Source organism: Elephantulus edwardii, unplaced genomic scaffold (genome assembly GCF_000299155.1).
Source record: "Elephantulus edwardii isolate Elephantulus edwardi_28Jun2011 unplaced genomic scaffold, EleEdw1.0 scaffold00221, whole genome shotgun sequence".
NCBI lineage: Eukaryota > Metazoa > Chordata > Mammalia > Macroscelidea > Macroscelididae > Elephantulus > Elephantulus edwardii.
In genome coordinates, this window is record NW_006399971.1 from 4,168,564 (window position 1) to 4,184,663 (window position 16,100).

The following is a 16,100-nucleotide window of genomic DNA, read 5'->3' on the forward strand; positions in this document are numbered from 1 at the left end:
TAAAATATATACAAATGAAAATAAAAAAAAAGCAATCAACAACACCAACAACAAAGATTGGTAACGTTAGAGACAGTAAGGGGCAAAGAGGCAAAAGATGCACACACACAAAAACCCCAGTAACAAGATGGCAGAAGGAAAAAAAAATAATAACTGGGGGAGTGGAAAGGGAGGAAGCAGTAGTAAAATGTGTAACAATGAATGAATGAAAATCTAACTTTTCTGTAAACTTTCATTATCATTGCAATTAAAATTAAAAAATTATTTTAAAAAAAGGATGTCTGAAGTAATTCACTGTCACTGCCCTCAAGTCAATTCTGTTTCCTACCAACCTTTTAGGACAGAATAGAACTGCCCCATAGTTTTTCTGAGGAGGTAAATCTTTACAAGATCAGATTGACACATTAAAGGAACAAGGTGTGGTTCTGAATTACTAATCTTTCAGTCAACAAACCAAAATTTAACCCACTACACTATAGTGCTCCTTAAATTAATTACCTACTGATAATGTGATGGGAAAGTCTGCTATTAGGGACCTCTCCAAAGTACCGAAGAGCAATGGTGTCACTCTGGAGACTAAGGTATGCCTGATACAGGCCATGATTTTTACAATCACTTGCTATGCATCAGAGAGCTGGACAATGACTAGGGAGGATAGAAGGAGAATTGATGGCTTTGAGTTGTGGTGTTGGAGAAGAGTATTGAATATACCATGGTTTGCTAAGAAAACAAACAGATTCATTCTGGAGAGCGTTAAACCAGGCTGCTCTTTAGAGACAAGGATTCTGAAGCTTCGTCTGACATATTTTGGACTTGTTGCCAGGAGAGACCAGATCACTCCTTGGAGAAGATTGTCATGCTTGGAAGGGTGAATGGACAGCGCAGGAGAGGCTGACCATCCATAAGGATTGATTCAGTGACTGGGGTAATTGGGGTAGGTGTGTCAGAGACAGTGAGATTGGCACAGGATAGAGCAGGGTTTAGAGCTATTGCACATAGGGTCGCTATGAGTAGCAGACAACTTGATGGCACATAACAACAACAACAGCAATTTATAATTGCAGTGAATATAAGTGATCTAAATGCACAATGTAAGAGGAGGAGAATGGAAGAATGAATTGTTGTTGTTTACCATCAAGTCTGAACTGACCCATAGCTAACACTCCAGCAGATTTTTAGTGGCTGTAATTGCAGGGGAGGAGAGTGTCCATCTCTCTCATGAGGAGCCGCTTGCAGATTCTAAATGCAATCTGTGGGATTGAAGGAAAGATTCTTCCCACTAGGCCGCCAAAAAATGAATGTTATTGTTGTTGTGTACCATAGACTCGGAACTGACCCATAACTGACCCTTTTGCCGGTTTTCAGAGTCAGTAAATCACACACGAGAGGAGATTGCGCATCCTTCTCCTTCCGAGCCTTTGGGATTGCAGCGCAGCTTCTTGCCACTAGGCCCTCTCTAAAGAATGAATAGAGGAAGGAAAAAGACCATGAAACACGATAAATCTATACGCTGTCCACAACAAATAAAACTTAAGCCAAAGCACACAAATAGTTTGAAAGTGAAAAACAGGGTGCTAATCAAAAGAATTCCCAGCTAATAAACCGAGATGAAATAGAGGTTATCTTATTTAATAAAAAGTAACATTAAACTTCTACTTAATTTTATGTATAAAAATAAAATACAGTAAGATTAAAACATGTAAAAAACCACAATGCTTCAACCTTTAGAAGAAATTATAGGAAAAAAAGATATATAAAAATTACCAAATGTTTCTGGGATTGTTTTTCAGAGACATTTTTCCATCCATCACCTTGGCGCCTGGGTTTTATTTTTCTGATATTAATCTGTGTGATTCTAAGTGTTGGTGTCATTAGAATGGAGATTTTCTACTCCAAATCTCAGGGTAAGTGGCAGAGAGAAGCTTGGCTCAGGTAAGGCTGTCCATGTACTTCCTTGTTCTTCTCTTCTAGTCCTAAGAGCCATCAACAAGATCACAGAGTTCGTGGCGTCCACTTCTGAAATAGCTTGCCTCTGGAAACTCTATGAACTTAGAGAAACGATGAAAATTATACAGTTGTTCAGGACTTGTGTTCATAGGTTCACTATGAGTCATCTACAACTCGACAGCAATTAACAAAAACAACAACATCCTTCATTCTAGTTGAATGGATCTCTCAGAAGAAAATCATCTTAGAAAGACTTTCTAATGTGTGGTTCAGAATAAGGGAAAGAATAATTTTCAATTCCTATATCTGTTGTGATGTACTACTGTTGAGTCAGAATAAACTCATAACTTGAAAGTTTCCAGAGGCAGTAACTGATACCCATCTTCCTCCTGTGAGCAGCTGGTGCATCAACATGTGCTACTGAGTCAGCAACACAATGCCTTATCATCACTAAGGCACTGGCACTCCACACAATACTTATAGAGCTTATATGAATTTCTTAAAGCAGCACCAAAATTCTGTGGGAAAAGTTTTGCCTTTAAATAGATTTAAGGAAGAAGAAATAAAATTATTTGGAAATGGGGTAAAATAATATTCAGCACCACAAAGTGTTTACACAACCAAGAATTTGTTTTCTCATTTACAGTTAATATAGCACTATTGAGAAAGCATGCCATTTCCCCTACTTCCCTCTCCCAACCATCCTCCTCTCCTTTCCTGCTAGGTCCCAATTTCCAGTTCCACATCCTCCCAAATATCAATCCTTCTCTTCATGAAGTTATTATGTTTATTCGCCACCCACCGCCCCCACCCCACCCCCGAACAAATTAAGCATTTCAGTACTGGGACATAGCACAGGAGGAATGAGAAAAGTTGTAGAAAAGCCAGTGTTCTACAGTCCCCACAGATCATTCCATTTGAGCAAGGTGTCATTTTTTTGGTTTATGTTTCTGTGTCAGTCAATATTATTTTTTTCTCCTCCCCCAGGGAATCTTTGGACTGAACTGGGTAAGTGTCATAGCATATTCAGAGTTCACTGGACAGTTTTTCTGGATCCCTCTTTGGTACATGATTTGGAACTTGTTGAATACTATTGACATTCTTAAAAAAATTCCATCTTACTAAATATTTTACAGGCAATTTCAATGTTTCTAGAAATTTTTTTAAGAATATCCACCAGACTATACAGAAAGCATAGGCAAGACAAAGAGAGGAGCTGGTTTACTTTCCTCATCCATTAATGAAAGAATTTATCCTCAATGATCTTTGAGGCTTAGAATTTACAGCAGGATCTAGAAACCTTCTAAAATTATTTGCAATGTTTGAACCTTGGAATATTTTGTGGAGAAAGAAAATGTAGAGTTCATGAATTGTCTGAGTATGCTTAGGAATAGTTAAAAACCTGTGGTGTGTTTTCCTCAATTAGTTTTTATCTTATGCTTTGACACTTTAGCTAAGCTTGAATCAGCCACTGAAAGCCTGCATTTTGTTTTAAGGAAACTTCAGGGAAAAAAACTGGGTAATCATGTTATTATAGGTAGAGCTTTCATCTCACCTCTGCTACTGGGCCCTGGTCTACAATTCTAACATTTTTGTTTTTACATTTTTGCTTATTTTGTTTTCCTTTCAGACTGGAGAAGGAAGCAAAGACAAGCAGGTAAGAGAAGCTATTCTGACAATGTATTAAAACTTTGTAAATAAATCAGATTTTTTTTTAAAGAGAAGCTATTCCTCTCCCTCTCTTTTCTTTCCTTTATGCCTATAGGTTATGGATCCTTAAACGCTTATGTTCAAAAGTGTTTATAGAGGCAAACTTATAAAGAAATCCTAAATTTCTAAGAACATTGAAATTGCCTGTAAAATATTTAGTGAGATGGAATTTTTTTAAGAATGTCGATAGTATTCAGCAAATCAAATGGACAGACAAATGATACTAGAACAGGGCAAACAGTTTTAGAGCAATTTCCTTTCCCTTGTCCTTGCCTCCTTTCTGAATGTGAACACTGATCTTGTTGCTTTGTCTGGTTGTTTTCAGAATGGAGAGAAGCCCGGAAACATGCAGGTACCAATGGCTGAGAAACTGATTTTGGGGCAGAGTCTAGTAGGCATGGAAGTTGACCTGTGACAGATATGTAGCCATCAATTGACACTTCATCTGGTAGCAGATGAAGAATACAAGATCAGGTGCAATTATCCTGAGCCATTGCAGAGAATTAAGGGCTTTAGTGATTGTGTAGAGGTGGAAGGAAGTGAAGTGAAAAAAGGTGGAAGGAACTGATGGATTAGAGCCAGTTGAAAACTGAGTCACTCAGGTCTCAATCAAATGGTGAACTCTCATGCACAAATAATGGCTAGATTGATGTACTATAAAGTCTACAACCTCAAAATTGGAAATCTATAGGCCACTAAATAAAGTCAGGAATATGGTGGAGACAAGGGAGTGTTCTGATATCTTAGTTTATACCACCCTAAGTACATTAATCTGAAATGGGACTTGACCCAACCCATGTCCCTTCCCCAATAATTCACGTTCTTTTTTCCTGTCTCTCCCTAACTACATTCCAGTGGAGGTGACTCTAGATCCAGACACAGCTCATCCTCGGCTCCACATTTCTGACATGAAAACTGTAACCCATTTGGATGATCCCCAGGCAATTCCTGCTTTTGAGAAGAGATTTGTTAAGAGAGAATGTGTGGTGGCTCATCAGTGCTTTACTTCAGGGAAGCATTACTGGGAAGTCAATGTGGGACACAAGAAAAGATGGCAATTGGGAGTGTGCCGAGATGATGTGAATAGAAAGGGAAAGGAGGGAATTTTGTCTCCTCAAGAAGGGTATTGGATAGTTGGCCTTAGCAAAGCAGATGGGTATTTCACATTCAATCCCCGTAGAATTTGTATCTCTCTAAATACTAGCCCAACACGTGTGGGGATCTTCCTAGACTATGAGGGTGAAAACATTTCCTTCTTCAATGTAAATGACCAGTCTCTCATTTACACCCTGAATTATAAATTTGAAGGCTTACTACTGAGACCTTTTATTGAGCCTTGGTCCTATCAAGAAGAAAATGAAATGCCTATAGTTATCTGTCCAGTGAATTTGGGGCCAGAAAGAAAGACCCCTTCTCAAGTTCTCACAACTCCAGACTTAGACAACTCAGACTCCTGCTCACAACTGAACAAATCCTTTCTTTCCCAGCGTGGTTTAACAACAGCTCCTGACTCCAGTGCGTGTAGCAGTCAGCAATGATGGTGGTCATGTAGAGTCATGCTACCTGTAGTTGGGAAAGAAGACTTGAAAAGAGTTTTATGTGCACCAGCTATATTCAACTAAATAACATTGGGGGAATGAAAAGTTTTCAGCCTTCTTACTTGTTAATCAGAGATAATGATTTCTACCTCATGGTTTCAGTGAACAATGAGCAACAGCCATGTTTACATCTTTTACATTGTTAATGTTTGTCAATAATTTATTTGTATTAGATTTTTAAAATTTATTTATTCCACATTAATTTATTTTTCTTTCTTCCAAATTATCCTTTGAATTATTTTAAACATTTGCTCTGTGCTAATCAAATATTATAGAGGAGGTATTATTTCCCAACTCATTCTATAAGGCCAACATATTTGTAATATCATAAACAGATGAATACACTATAAAAAGGAAAATTGCTTACCATTATTTGTCATGAACAGAGAAATAAAGTTTTAAATAAATTTTATCAAATTGTATATAAGAATTGATTCAGAGAAAAAAACAAGATGGTGGCTTTAGCAGTCACACATCTTGCACTCATACAAAATTTCTGGTTGATTGCTTTCGAGTTGAGCACAACTCATAGGGACCCTATGAACAAAAGACCTTTAGCCTTTCTGTAACTATCGACATTTATCAAAGTTCATAGAGTTTCCAGAAGCATGTTGTTTAGGAAATGGATGCCACTCCTGCTTCCAAACTTGTCTTAAACTGGGAGCTCCACTAAGCTCTGTTCACCATGGGTAATCATTATTACACCCCAATGGCACAAGGTTCAGCATCATTGCAACTCCAGGTTTTCTCTCAGTACAGCATATTGACAGAAGAGCGTTGTATTATAATAACAACCAATTTTAATTACAAAGACCCTCCCCAAGGTCTTGTTGACTCTGAACAAGAGGCTTAAACAACCACAAGAAGATAAAAGTAAATAACCCAATTGAAAAATGGGCACAGAATAAAAACAGACACTTTACCAAAGAAGACATTCAGATGGCAAATAAACACATGAAGAAATGTTCAAAATCCCTAGCTTTAAGAGAGTTGAAAATCAAAACAACTATGAGATATCATCTTACCCCGGTAAGAATAGCAAAATTTAACAGAACAGCAAACATCAAATTCTGTCTAGGTTGTGGAGAAACTGAAACCCTTATTCACTGTTGGTGGGAGTGTAAAATGGTGCAACCACTATGGAAGGCTGTATGGTGCTTTCTCAAAAAGTTCAAATAAAAATATCATTTGACCCAGCAATATCACTACAGGGAATTTACCCTAAAGAGAACATAACTGCCAGTCAAGCAGATATGTGCACACCCATGTTTATTGAGGCTTTGTTCACTATAGCAAAGAGCTGGAAACAACCCAAGCGCCCAGCAACAAACAAATGGATAGAGAAGCTATGGTATATTCACACAATGGAATACTATGCAGCATTGAAAAACAGAGAACTCATGAAATGTTATGCAAATTGAATGGCCCTGAAGGACGTAATGCAGAGTGAAATATCTCAGTCACAAAAGGACAAATATTGCATAGGGCCATTGTTGTAAAACAGGACTGACATTAGCATTGAGGGAAGACAGAAAAGGAGGGTAGGAATTATGTATATTGCATTGGAACAGGTGAGGGAGAGAACTACTTAAAAGGTACATATGAATGGGTATTCTTGTCATTACAGAAGTCCAGAGTGAAGGCTGCATAGCGCAGTGGACTTGGGGAAAGGGATTGCATAACAATGGAAGAGTTTTTGTTTTTCTTTTTCTTTTCAAGGAGAAGAGAGTGAATTGGGAGAGGGGGTGAATAGAGAGAAAAGTGCAACAATGAATGACAAGAAACCCTAAGTCTCTATAAACGTTCTTAAAATTAATAAAAAAAATTCAATCCACTCAGTAAAAAACAAATCAAAACACGTAATACATTGGGCAAATCTTCAGACAAAAATCTATCCAAAGTTCCAAAGAACAAGAGTGTCAATTTAAAAAACAATCAGCTCCTGATACATACAGTTGCTATGAGTCTCTGTTGACTCAATGGCGTGTAACAACAACAATTTTAATTACATCCTATGCATCTGAAAGTTGGACAATAAACAACTATGACAAAAGAAGCAGCAATGTCTTTGAATTATAGTATCGGAGAAGAGTCACTCATATCGCCTGGGCTCTCAAAAACCAAATGAGTCCATGTGGGAGGAAGTACAACTTGGGTCTTTCTCAGAGTTATGGATGATGAAACTTCATTTCACATATTTTGCACATGTGAATCTTTGGAAAAAGACTCCATACTGGTAGAGACAGAAGGTCACAGGAAGAAAAGAAACCCTGGCAAAGATGGATTGTTACAGTGACTGGAACAACAGGCTCAAGTTTATCGGAGATTGAAAGGTTGGCACAGGATTGGGAAAAGATCAAATCTGTTGTTAATAGGGTCACTATAAGTTGTATTTCCCCCAACAACAGCTAATAACAGTAATATTAATTATAAATTAGTTTACCAAAACCTGCCCTATGTATTTATCATTGAAAATTTACAATTCACATCTGCATTAGTTTTTTTCTTATATAAACAGTTATCATAAATGAAACAAAGTGGCTAAAGAAAAAACCCCAACCCAGCCAATATAATATATTGTTGTTGTGTGCCGTTGTACCTGTGATGTATAGCGACCCTTTGTACAGCAGCTCTGAACCCTGCCCTGTCCTGAGCCAGTCTCACTAATTCTGACACACCGATCCCCATTGCCCCAAATACTGTAACAATCCATCTCATCTGGAGTCTTCCTCTCCTGTGCTGTCTCTCTGCCCTTCTGAGCATGATGTCCTTCTCCAAAGAATGATCTCTCCTGGCCATGTGCCCAAAGTATGTGAGACAGAGCTTCAAAATCCTATGAGAGACTTGGTTTCATCCTCTCCAAGACAAAGCTATTGGTTTTCTTGACAGTCCATGATAGGTTCAAGACTCTTCTCCAGCGCCACAGCTTGAAGGCATCTATTCTTCTGTCATTCTTAGTCATTGTCCAGCTCTTAGGAGCATAGGAGCATAACAAGTAATTGAGAAGACCATGATTTGAGAAGACCAATTGATTTATTTCAACAAACAGACACTGCCCTGGATGTGCTCACTAAGTTGTACCAGAAAATCTGGAGGACAGCCAGCTTGCCAACTGACTGAAAGAGATCGGTATTTGTTCCCATTCGAAAGAAAGGTGACCCAACAGAGTATGGAAATTATCAAACAGTATCATTGATATCACATGCAAGCAAGATTCTGCTGAAAATTATCCAAAAATCATTTGGAACAATATGTCAACAGAGAACTGCCAGATGTGCAGGCTGGACTTAGAAGAGGTTGTGCTTCTAGGGATATTACAGCTAATGTTAGACGGATCTTGGCAGAAAGTAAAGAATACAGAAGAATGTCTATCTGTGCTTCATTGACTATGCAAAGGCTTTTGACTGTGTGGATCACAACAAGCTGTAGCTGACTCTGAGTAGAATGAGAATCCCGGAACATTTGATCGTGCTAATGCAAAACCTATACAGACCAAGAGGCAGTCATCAGAACAGAGCAAGGAGACACTGGATGGTTCAACATCAAGAAAGGGGTCCGTCAGGGATGTATTTTGTCTCCATACCTTTTCAATCTGTATGCAGAACAGATCATCCGAGACGCTGGGCTGTACGAGGAGGAATGTGGCATTAGGATCAGTGGAAGAATCATCAACAACCTACATTATGTGAATGACACACACTGCTTGCTGAATCTGAGCAGGACCTGAAGCGCTTGCTGCAGAAGGTCAAGGACTGCAGTCTTCAATATGGATTGAATGAAGCTCAATATCAAGAAAACAAATATTCTCACCACTGGGCCAATTGGCAGCATCAGTATGGATGGTGAAGACATTGAGATAGTTAACAGTTTTAGTTTACTTAGTTCCACAGTCAACACTCTTGGTAACAGCAGCCAGGAAATCAGGAGACGAATTGCATTGGGAAAGTCAGCTGTGAGTGACCTCTCAAGAGTACTGAAGAGCAATAACATCAGGCTGGAGACTAAGGTGCGCCTGATCCAGGCTATAGTCTTTGCAATTACGTGCTATGCATCAGAGACTTGGACAGTGAATAGGAATGATAGAAAGAAAATTGATGCATTGGAGCTGTGGCGCTGGAGAAGAGTGTTGAATATCCATGGACTGCTAGGAGAACAAACAGGTTTGTCCTGGAGAGGGCGAAGCCAGACTGCTCCTTGGAGTCAAGGATTCTGAAGCTTCGTCTGACATACTTTAGGCATGTTGCAAGGAGGGACTGGTCCTTGGAGAGGGACATCATGTTTGGAAGAGTGGAGGGATGGCACAGTAGAGGAAGACCCTCGATGAGATGGATCGATTCTGTGACTGGAGTGGTGGGAATGAATGTGTCTGAGACGGCGAGGTTGGCACAGGATAGAACGGCGTTTAGGGAGGGCTCTTGTACCTAGGGTCGCTATGAATCACAAACGACTCGATGACACATAACAACAACATGGTCTGGTTCAGGCGCTCTTTTGTATCTAGATTGACATCATTGTTCTTCAGCACTCTGGATAGGCCCATGACAACAGATATTCTCAGTGCAATTCGGTTTTTGATTTCCTGACTGCTGGTATTAAGAGTATTGATTGTAGATTCGAGTAAGCTATAATTGCTAACAACCTCAATCTCTTCTCCATCTATCATGATGTTGTCAGTTGGCCCAGTGGTGAGAATCTTTGTCTTCTTGATGTTGAGTTTCAATCCATATTGAAGACAACAATCCTTGATCTTTCACTGCAAGTTCTTCAGGTTCTCTTCAGTTTCAGCAAGCAAAGTTGTGTCATCTACACATTGAAGATTGTTGATGCCACATTCTTCCTCATAAACCTCTGCTTTCCAAATGATCTGTTCTGTATACAGACTGAAAAGGTATGGGGACAAGATGCATCCCTGACACACATTTTCCCCCAATTTTGAATCATACAGTGTTTCCTTGCTCTGTTCTGAGGACTGCTTTTTGGTCCAACTGTAGGTTTTGTACAAGCACAATCAAGTGTTCTGGGATTCCCATTTTCCTGAAGCTTAGCCACAGTTTATCGTGATCCACACAGTCAAATGCCTCTGCATAGTTAATGAAACACACATAGACATTCTTCTAGTACACTCTGCTTTCTGACAAGATCCATCTGACAATGACAATAATGTCTCTAGTGCCACGACCTCTTCTAAATCCAGCTTGTATTTCTGGTAGTTCTCTGCCAATGTACTGCTCAAATATTTTCTGGATAATCTTCAGTAGGATTTTGCTAATGTGTGATATTGTTCAATAATTTCCACACTCTGTCAGGTCACTTTTTTTTTAATAGGAATAAATATGGATCCCTTCCATTCAATTGTCCTCCAGATTTCTTGGCAAAACTTGGTGAGGAAATGCAGGGAAGCATCTGATTGCTGAAATACAGCAATTAGTATTTCACCGATTCCTGGGGCTTTATTTTTTGCCAAGTCCTTCAGAACAGCCTGAACCTCATCCTTCATCATTGTGATCATATGTTGTTTATTGAAACTCTTCTGGGTCAGCCATTTTTTTTTGTGCAATGACTGTATACTCTTTATATCTTCTCTTAATGCTTCCTGAATCATTCAATAATCTGCCCATAGCATCTTTAAGCATTTCAACTTGTGGCTTGAATTTATTTTTTAGTTCTTTCAGCTTAAGAAATGCTGAGCAAGTTCAGCCCTTTTGATTTTTTCCAACTCCAGCTCCTTGCCCATTTCATAATAGTATTTTGCCTTGTCTTCCTGAGAGGCCCTTCAATATCTTCTATTCAGCTCCTTAACTTCATTATTTCTTCCCTTTACTTTGGCTTCTCGGCACTCTAGTGCACTATTCAGAGTCTCTTTTGATATCCGTTTTGGTCTATTCTTATTCCTTCTTTAAAATTACTTTTCATTCTTCATGCATGATATTCCTGATATCTTCCCATAGCTTATCTGGTTATCATTCATTAGTGTTCAAGGCCTCAAACATATTCCTATTTATTTGCTATGAATAAATCCTTGATTTTACAGAATTCTATCATTCTATCCTCAGCCTCATTTCTGTCACCCAGTCCATATTTTCTGACTACTGATCCTTCTTCCTGGTTCCCAACTTTTTCATTCCAGTCATCTGTTATTATTAATGCATCTAGGTTACATGTTCAGTCGATTTCTGACTGCAACAGTTGATAGAAATTATCTATTTCCTCCTTTTTGGTTCTGGTTGTAGGCACATAGATTTGAGTGGTAGTAACAGGTCTTTTTTGTATTCATATGGATATTGTATTTCAAGATGTATTAAAAATGTCCTTTTTTAACTATGAAAGTTACCCCATTTTTTCCTCACCGTTTCCTCTCCAGCATCATATCATATCATATACAGATCATATGATCTTGGGGTTCAAAATGTCTCATGCCAAACCATCTCATGTCTCTAATACCCAATATGTCAATATTTATGTGTTCCATTTCTTTCTTTGCAATGTCTAGTATTTCTACACTCACACTTCTCACATTCCATTTGTACCAATTGTTAATTTCTTCTTACAACTGTTTCTCCTCCTTTGTATTTCCAAATGTGAGGGCTCAACTTCAGTTGTCATATCTGTTAGTCTACTCTAAGTGTGCTCTGCTGTACATAGGGTTCTCAAAGGCCAGTTATAGTTCAGAAATGGATGGCCAATTCTTCTTCCTAATCTGTCTTAATTTGGATGCTTAGTGTTAGAAGAATATTTGACAGACAAGTATTTTTTCCTAGCAGATGAAAGACACTTTTACGGAAATAACCAATATGTTCACTGCCTATCCACCCCCAAGTAGGTGTGACTAGCCTCTACCCTTTCCCTTCTACATCCCCATTCCTTGAACACCCATCTGCTTGGTCAAATCCTCCCTTCCCCAGCCACCTCTTAATATGATCACTAGTCACTTCTATGATGCCTTGCACTACTGGTCTCTTGTGCTGTTGTCTCTCTCTTCTTTAGGAAGAATAAGTCAAACCCCTTTACCTACCAACTTAAAAGAAAGATTTTTGCTTGAGGCAATGCCGAGGGCCACAGAGCTTCTGCTAAGTTTTGTGACTCACTGTCTCTGTTTACATTATTGGCACAATGTGATAATTCCAAAGTCTGTACAAGTCTCTTTTAAATATGATACTGTGGTGGTGTTTAGATTTGAGACGGTAGATAGCCTTTCCCAAAATGAGATTAAGGTAGCTGATGCCTTTCTGGGGAAAAGGTGTTACCTGATCAAGGAGATATAGAGAGAGTAGGTGTGTCAGAGACAGTGAGATTGATACAGGATAGAGCAGGGTTTAGGGCTGTTGTACATAGGGTCTCTATGACTCGCAAGCAACTCAATGGCACATAGCAACATCCTACACATACTACCAGCAACTCAAGCTGGATTCAAAAGAGGATATAGAACAAAGGATATTAAATGCAGATGGATCATAACTGGAAAGAGAAAATATCAGGAAGATGTTTATTTTTATTTCATTGACTATCTAAAGAGAAGTATAAAAAATTCTCACAACTTAACCAATAAACCACAATATGATAAATGAAAAATAGTTAAACTGTCAAGAATTTAGTATTACTTTGATTCACAATCAACCTCCAAAGAAATAGCAGTAAAGAAATCAAATGATGCATTAGGGAAATTCTGTTGCAAAAGAACTTTTTAAAGAGTTTAAAAGTAAAGATAGCACAAGCTGGACTTGGTGTGCCTGACCTAAGTTGTACTATTTTTCATCCACATAATATGCATGCAAAAGCTGGACAATTAATAAAGGAGCCTGTAGGGAAATGGATTTCTTTGAATTACAGTGTTGATAAAGAGAATGATGTTGAATATGCCATGAGGAACAAACAAATCTGTCGTAGAAGAAGTGCTATCATAATGTTTCTTAGAAGTGAAGATGGTAAGATTTGGTTTCATGTAATTTGGCTACGTTACAAAAAGGACCAGTTGCTTGAGATGGGTATCAACTTGACAGTCAATGTAAAAAGAAAAGTCAATGTAAAAGAAATCTGAGATGGATTTACAAAATGGCCAGAACAATGAAATCAAACATAGCAATAATTGCAATGATGGTGGAGGACTAGGCACTGTGTTATTCTGTTGTATATAGGATTACTATGAGTTCGAATCAACTTGGTGGAACTAACAATAAAACCATCCCCAATTAAAAAATAAAATAAACATCACAAGATAGAAAATATAGGACAATATTTTTAAGTTCAAATACATATATTTTAAATAAAATGCCAGCAAAGGAATCCTACAATGCATTGAAAAAATGAGTCATACCCAAACTGGGTTTATTCCAAGAAGATTAAGCTGACTCAAAAGTATCAATAAATTATGGTTTTTATTTTTTTATTAAATGTTTTAAACAAAACAAAAGCTGTTGTCTAGTGTTTTTGTGTTGTTTTTTTTCCCTTCTTAAATCTGTTTATGTCCTTTAAAACACAATAACCACTGGGAATATAAAATGGTACAACCACTATTCAAGATATTCTGGCACTTTTAAAAAAAGTTGAAAATAGTAATACCATTTGTCTCAGCTATTCCACTACTGTGAATATACCCTAAAGAAACCAGAGCTATAACTCAAGTAAATGTATGCAAATTCATGTTTATTGCTGCATTATTTACAATTACAAAGAGATGGAAGCAGTACAACTTCTCATTATAGAACAAATGGGTAGAAAAACTGTGGTACACTCACACAATGAAATATTACACAGCATTGAAAAACAATGAACTTGTAATATACTACACAATGTGGGTAAACCTGGAAAACATTATGCTGAGTGAAATATCTCAGATACAAAAAAAAAAAAGATACTGCAAAACACTCCTGTTATAAATAGGGTTGATATGGGAAGTTGGAAGGAAAACAGGAAAAGAGTAGACAGATAATAAACACTGCACTGGAACAGATGAGGGGAAGGACTTCCTGAAGGAAATGTATGATTGGGCATTATATGTGAGACAATCTGGAACAATAGGTGCATTACAAAGTGGACTTGGGGAGGGAAAGTAAAGGGGGAGGGAAGAAAATGTACAACAATGAGTGAATGAAAACCCAATCTTTCTGTTAAAAACATTTTTAGAAGACAATAACCATTGAACATGAATTGTAATACCCCAAATATTTAATAAAATCAAGTCTCAACTCATTGGCTTATAAAAGGAATCATTTAATAGTGGACCCTCTGGTAGGTTTTCAGAGGCTATAAATCATACAGTAGGAGATAGTCCATCTTTCTTCTAAGGTGCAGCTAGTGTATGAACCACTAGAGAGATGCTGCTTGCTAATTAACAGTGCAACTCTCAACAAACTATGTTACAATAAATAGCAATTTTAAAAAACGGAAATTAACAACAAAAGTACAATCACATGGTGCAACTCTGCATGTTTTATTTCTCTACATACACATAATTTCTTCCTTTATCAGCAATGGTTGGGTTCTAAACCCAGTCTGCTATGTTAGCCTATTCCATTTGTTACATTCAGATAATTTTTCTCTCACTTCATTTCATCTTCATTTGACAAGGAAAATACACTCCTTGAACCAAACAAATGGTTTCTTCTCAGTTGGAAGCATTTTGGGATTTCATTTAGCCTCAGGAGATTCTCTTGGTCCTCACTCCTTCTCCCCTATCATCATGTTTTCTTTTTATTTCCTCAAATCAAGATCCCACAGAGCTTCAATTCCATCAATTAGTTTTAAGTTGAATTATAATTCTTGTCTAAATCTTCTCCATTTTTATGCAATCTTTTGACATTTCTTCAGGTATCATGTTGCATAAGCAGGCTCATTGGAGGCAAGGATTTTGAAGTTTTGTCTCACATACTTTGGGCATGCTGCCAGGAGAGATCAGTCCTTGGAGAAGAATGTTTGGAAGAGTGGAGGGACAGCACAGAAGAGGAAGACCCCAGATGAGATGAATTGACACAATAACTGAGATAATGAGGGTAGATGTGTTGGAATTAATGAGAACTGACTCAGGAGAGGGCAGAGTTCAGAGCTATTGTTCACAGGATTGCTATGAATTGCTGGTGACTTGATGGCTCATAACAACAATTATATACTTAATATGCAGACATTTGTGCTTTTCCCCCCCTGTGATTGTTGGAATTCCATCTTTTAGGGGTTGGAGCTATTACCTTCAACTGAGAAAGATTAAAATAAACTAGTTTTCCAATTTCTGTGAGCTAGAACATGATTTTTTTTTCTTTTTCTCACCACCAAAACTAAAAAACTTACCTAGATGTCCACTCTATATCACTAGGCTTACAATTCTTACTTCCACAGCCTTCTCAGAGTGAACCAAATTATTCTTAGGCAACGCCATTCAGTACCCTCTTTCATATCCCTCTCCTCATTGTCATATCATGCCCTTCTAGCTTCTGGGCTAAGAATGAAAGTCTCAGAACACCATTGAAATGAAACAAAGTCTCAAGGCCGCCAATACCCTGTGGCCCAAGATTATTACTGGACAACTCAGGAGATAATGATACCATGCTGAGTACTATGATGTATAATTACCCTTGGTCCTCAGCAAGATAAATACACCTTGTGGAATTCAGAGCAACTCATGATTCCTTGAGACAGAAGACATATTGATGTTATTAGATGCCATCAAGTCTACTATAACTTAGTGATGTGATGAACAACAGATCTGAAACCCTTCCTAACCTGCATCACTCTTATCATCTTCTAATATACTAGAGCCCATTACTGCAGTCACTATGCCAATCTATCTTTCTTAGGGTCTTCCTCTCTTTCACTAACCTTTCCTTTTCATGTCCCTTTCCATGGAATAGCTTCTAT

The 16,100-nt window shown here is 38.0% G+C and overlaps 1 protein-coding gene across 1 annotated transcript in view; it reads left to right on the forward strand.

Moving 5' to 3' along the window:
* BTNL8 (butyrophilin-like 8) overlaps positions 1-5,195 on the forward strand; it is a 60,827-nt gene extending 55,632 nt beyond the window's left edge. The window contains exons 4-8 of the mRNA XM_006898166.1: positions 1,791-1,904; positions 2,935-2,955; positions 3,578-3,604; positions 3,983-4,009; positions 4,513-5,195. Of these exons, the coding sequence (XP_006898228.1) occupies positions 1,791-1,904; positions 2,935-2,955; positions 3,578-3,604; positions 3,983-4,009; positions 4,513-5,195 (872 nt within the window). The remainder of the gene's footprint in view (positions 1-1,790; positions 1,905-2,934; positions 2,956-3,577; positions 3,605-3,982; positions 4,010-4,512) is intronic.
* Positions 5,196-16,100: the final 10,905 nt, after the last annotated feature.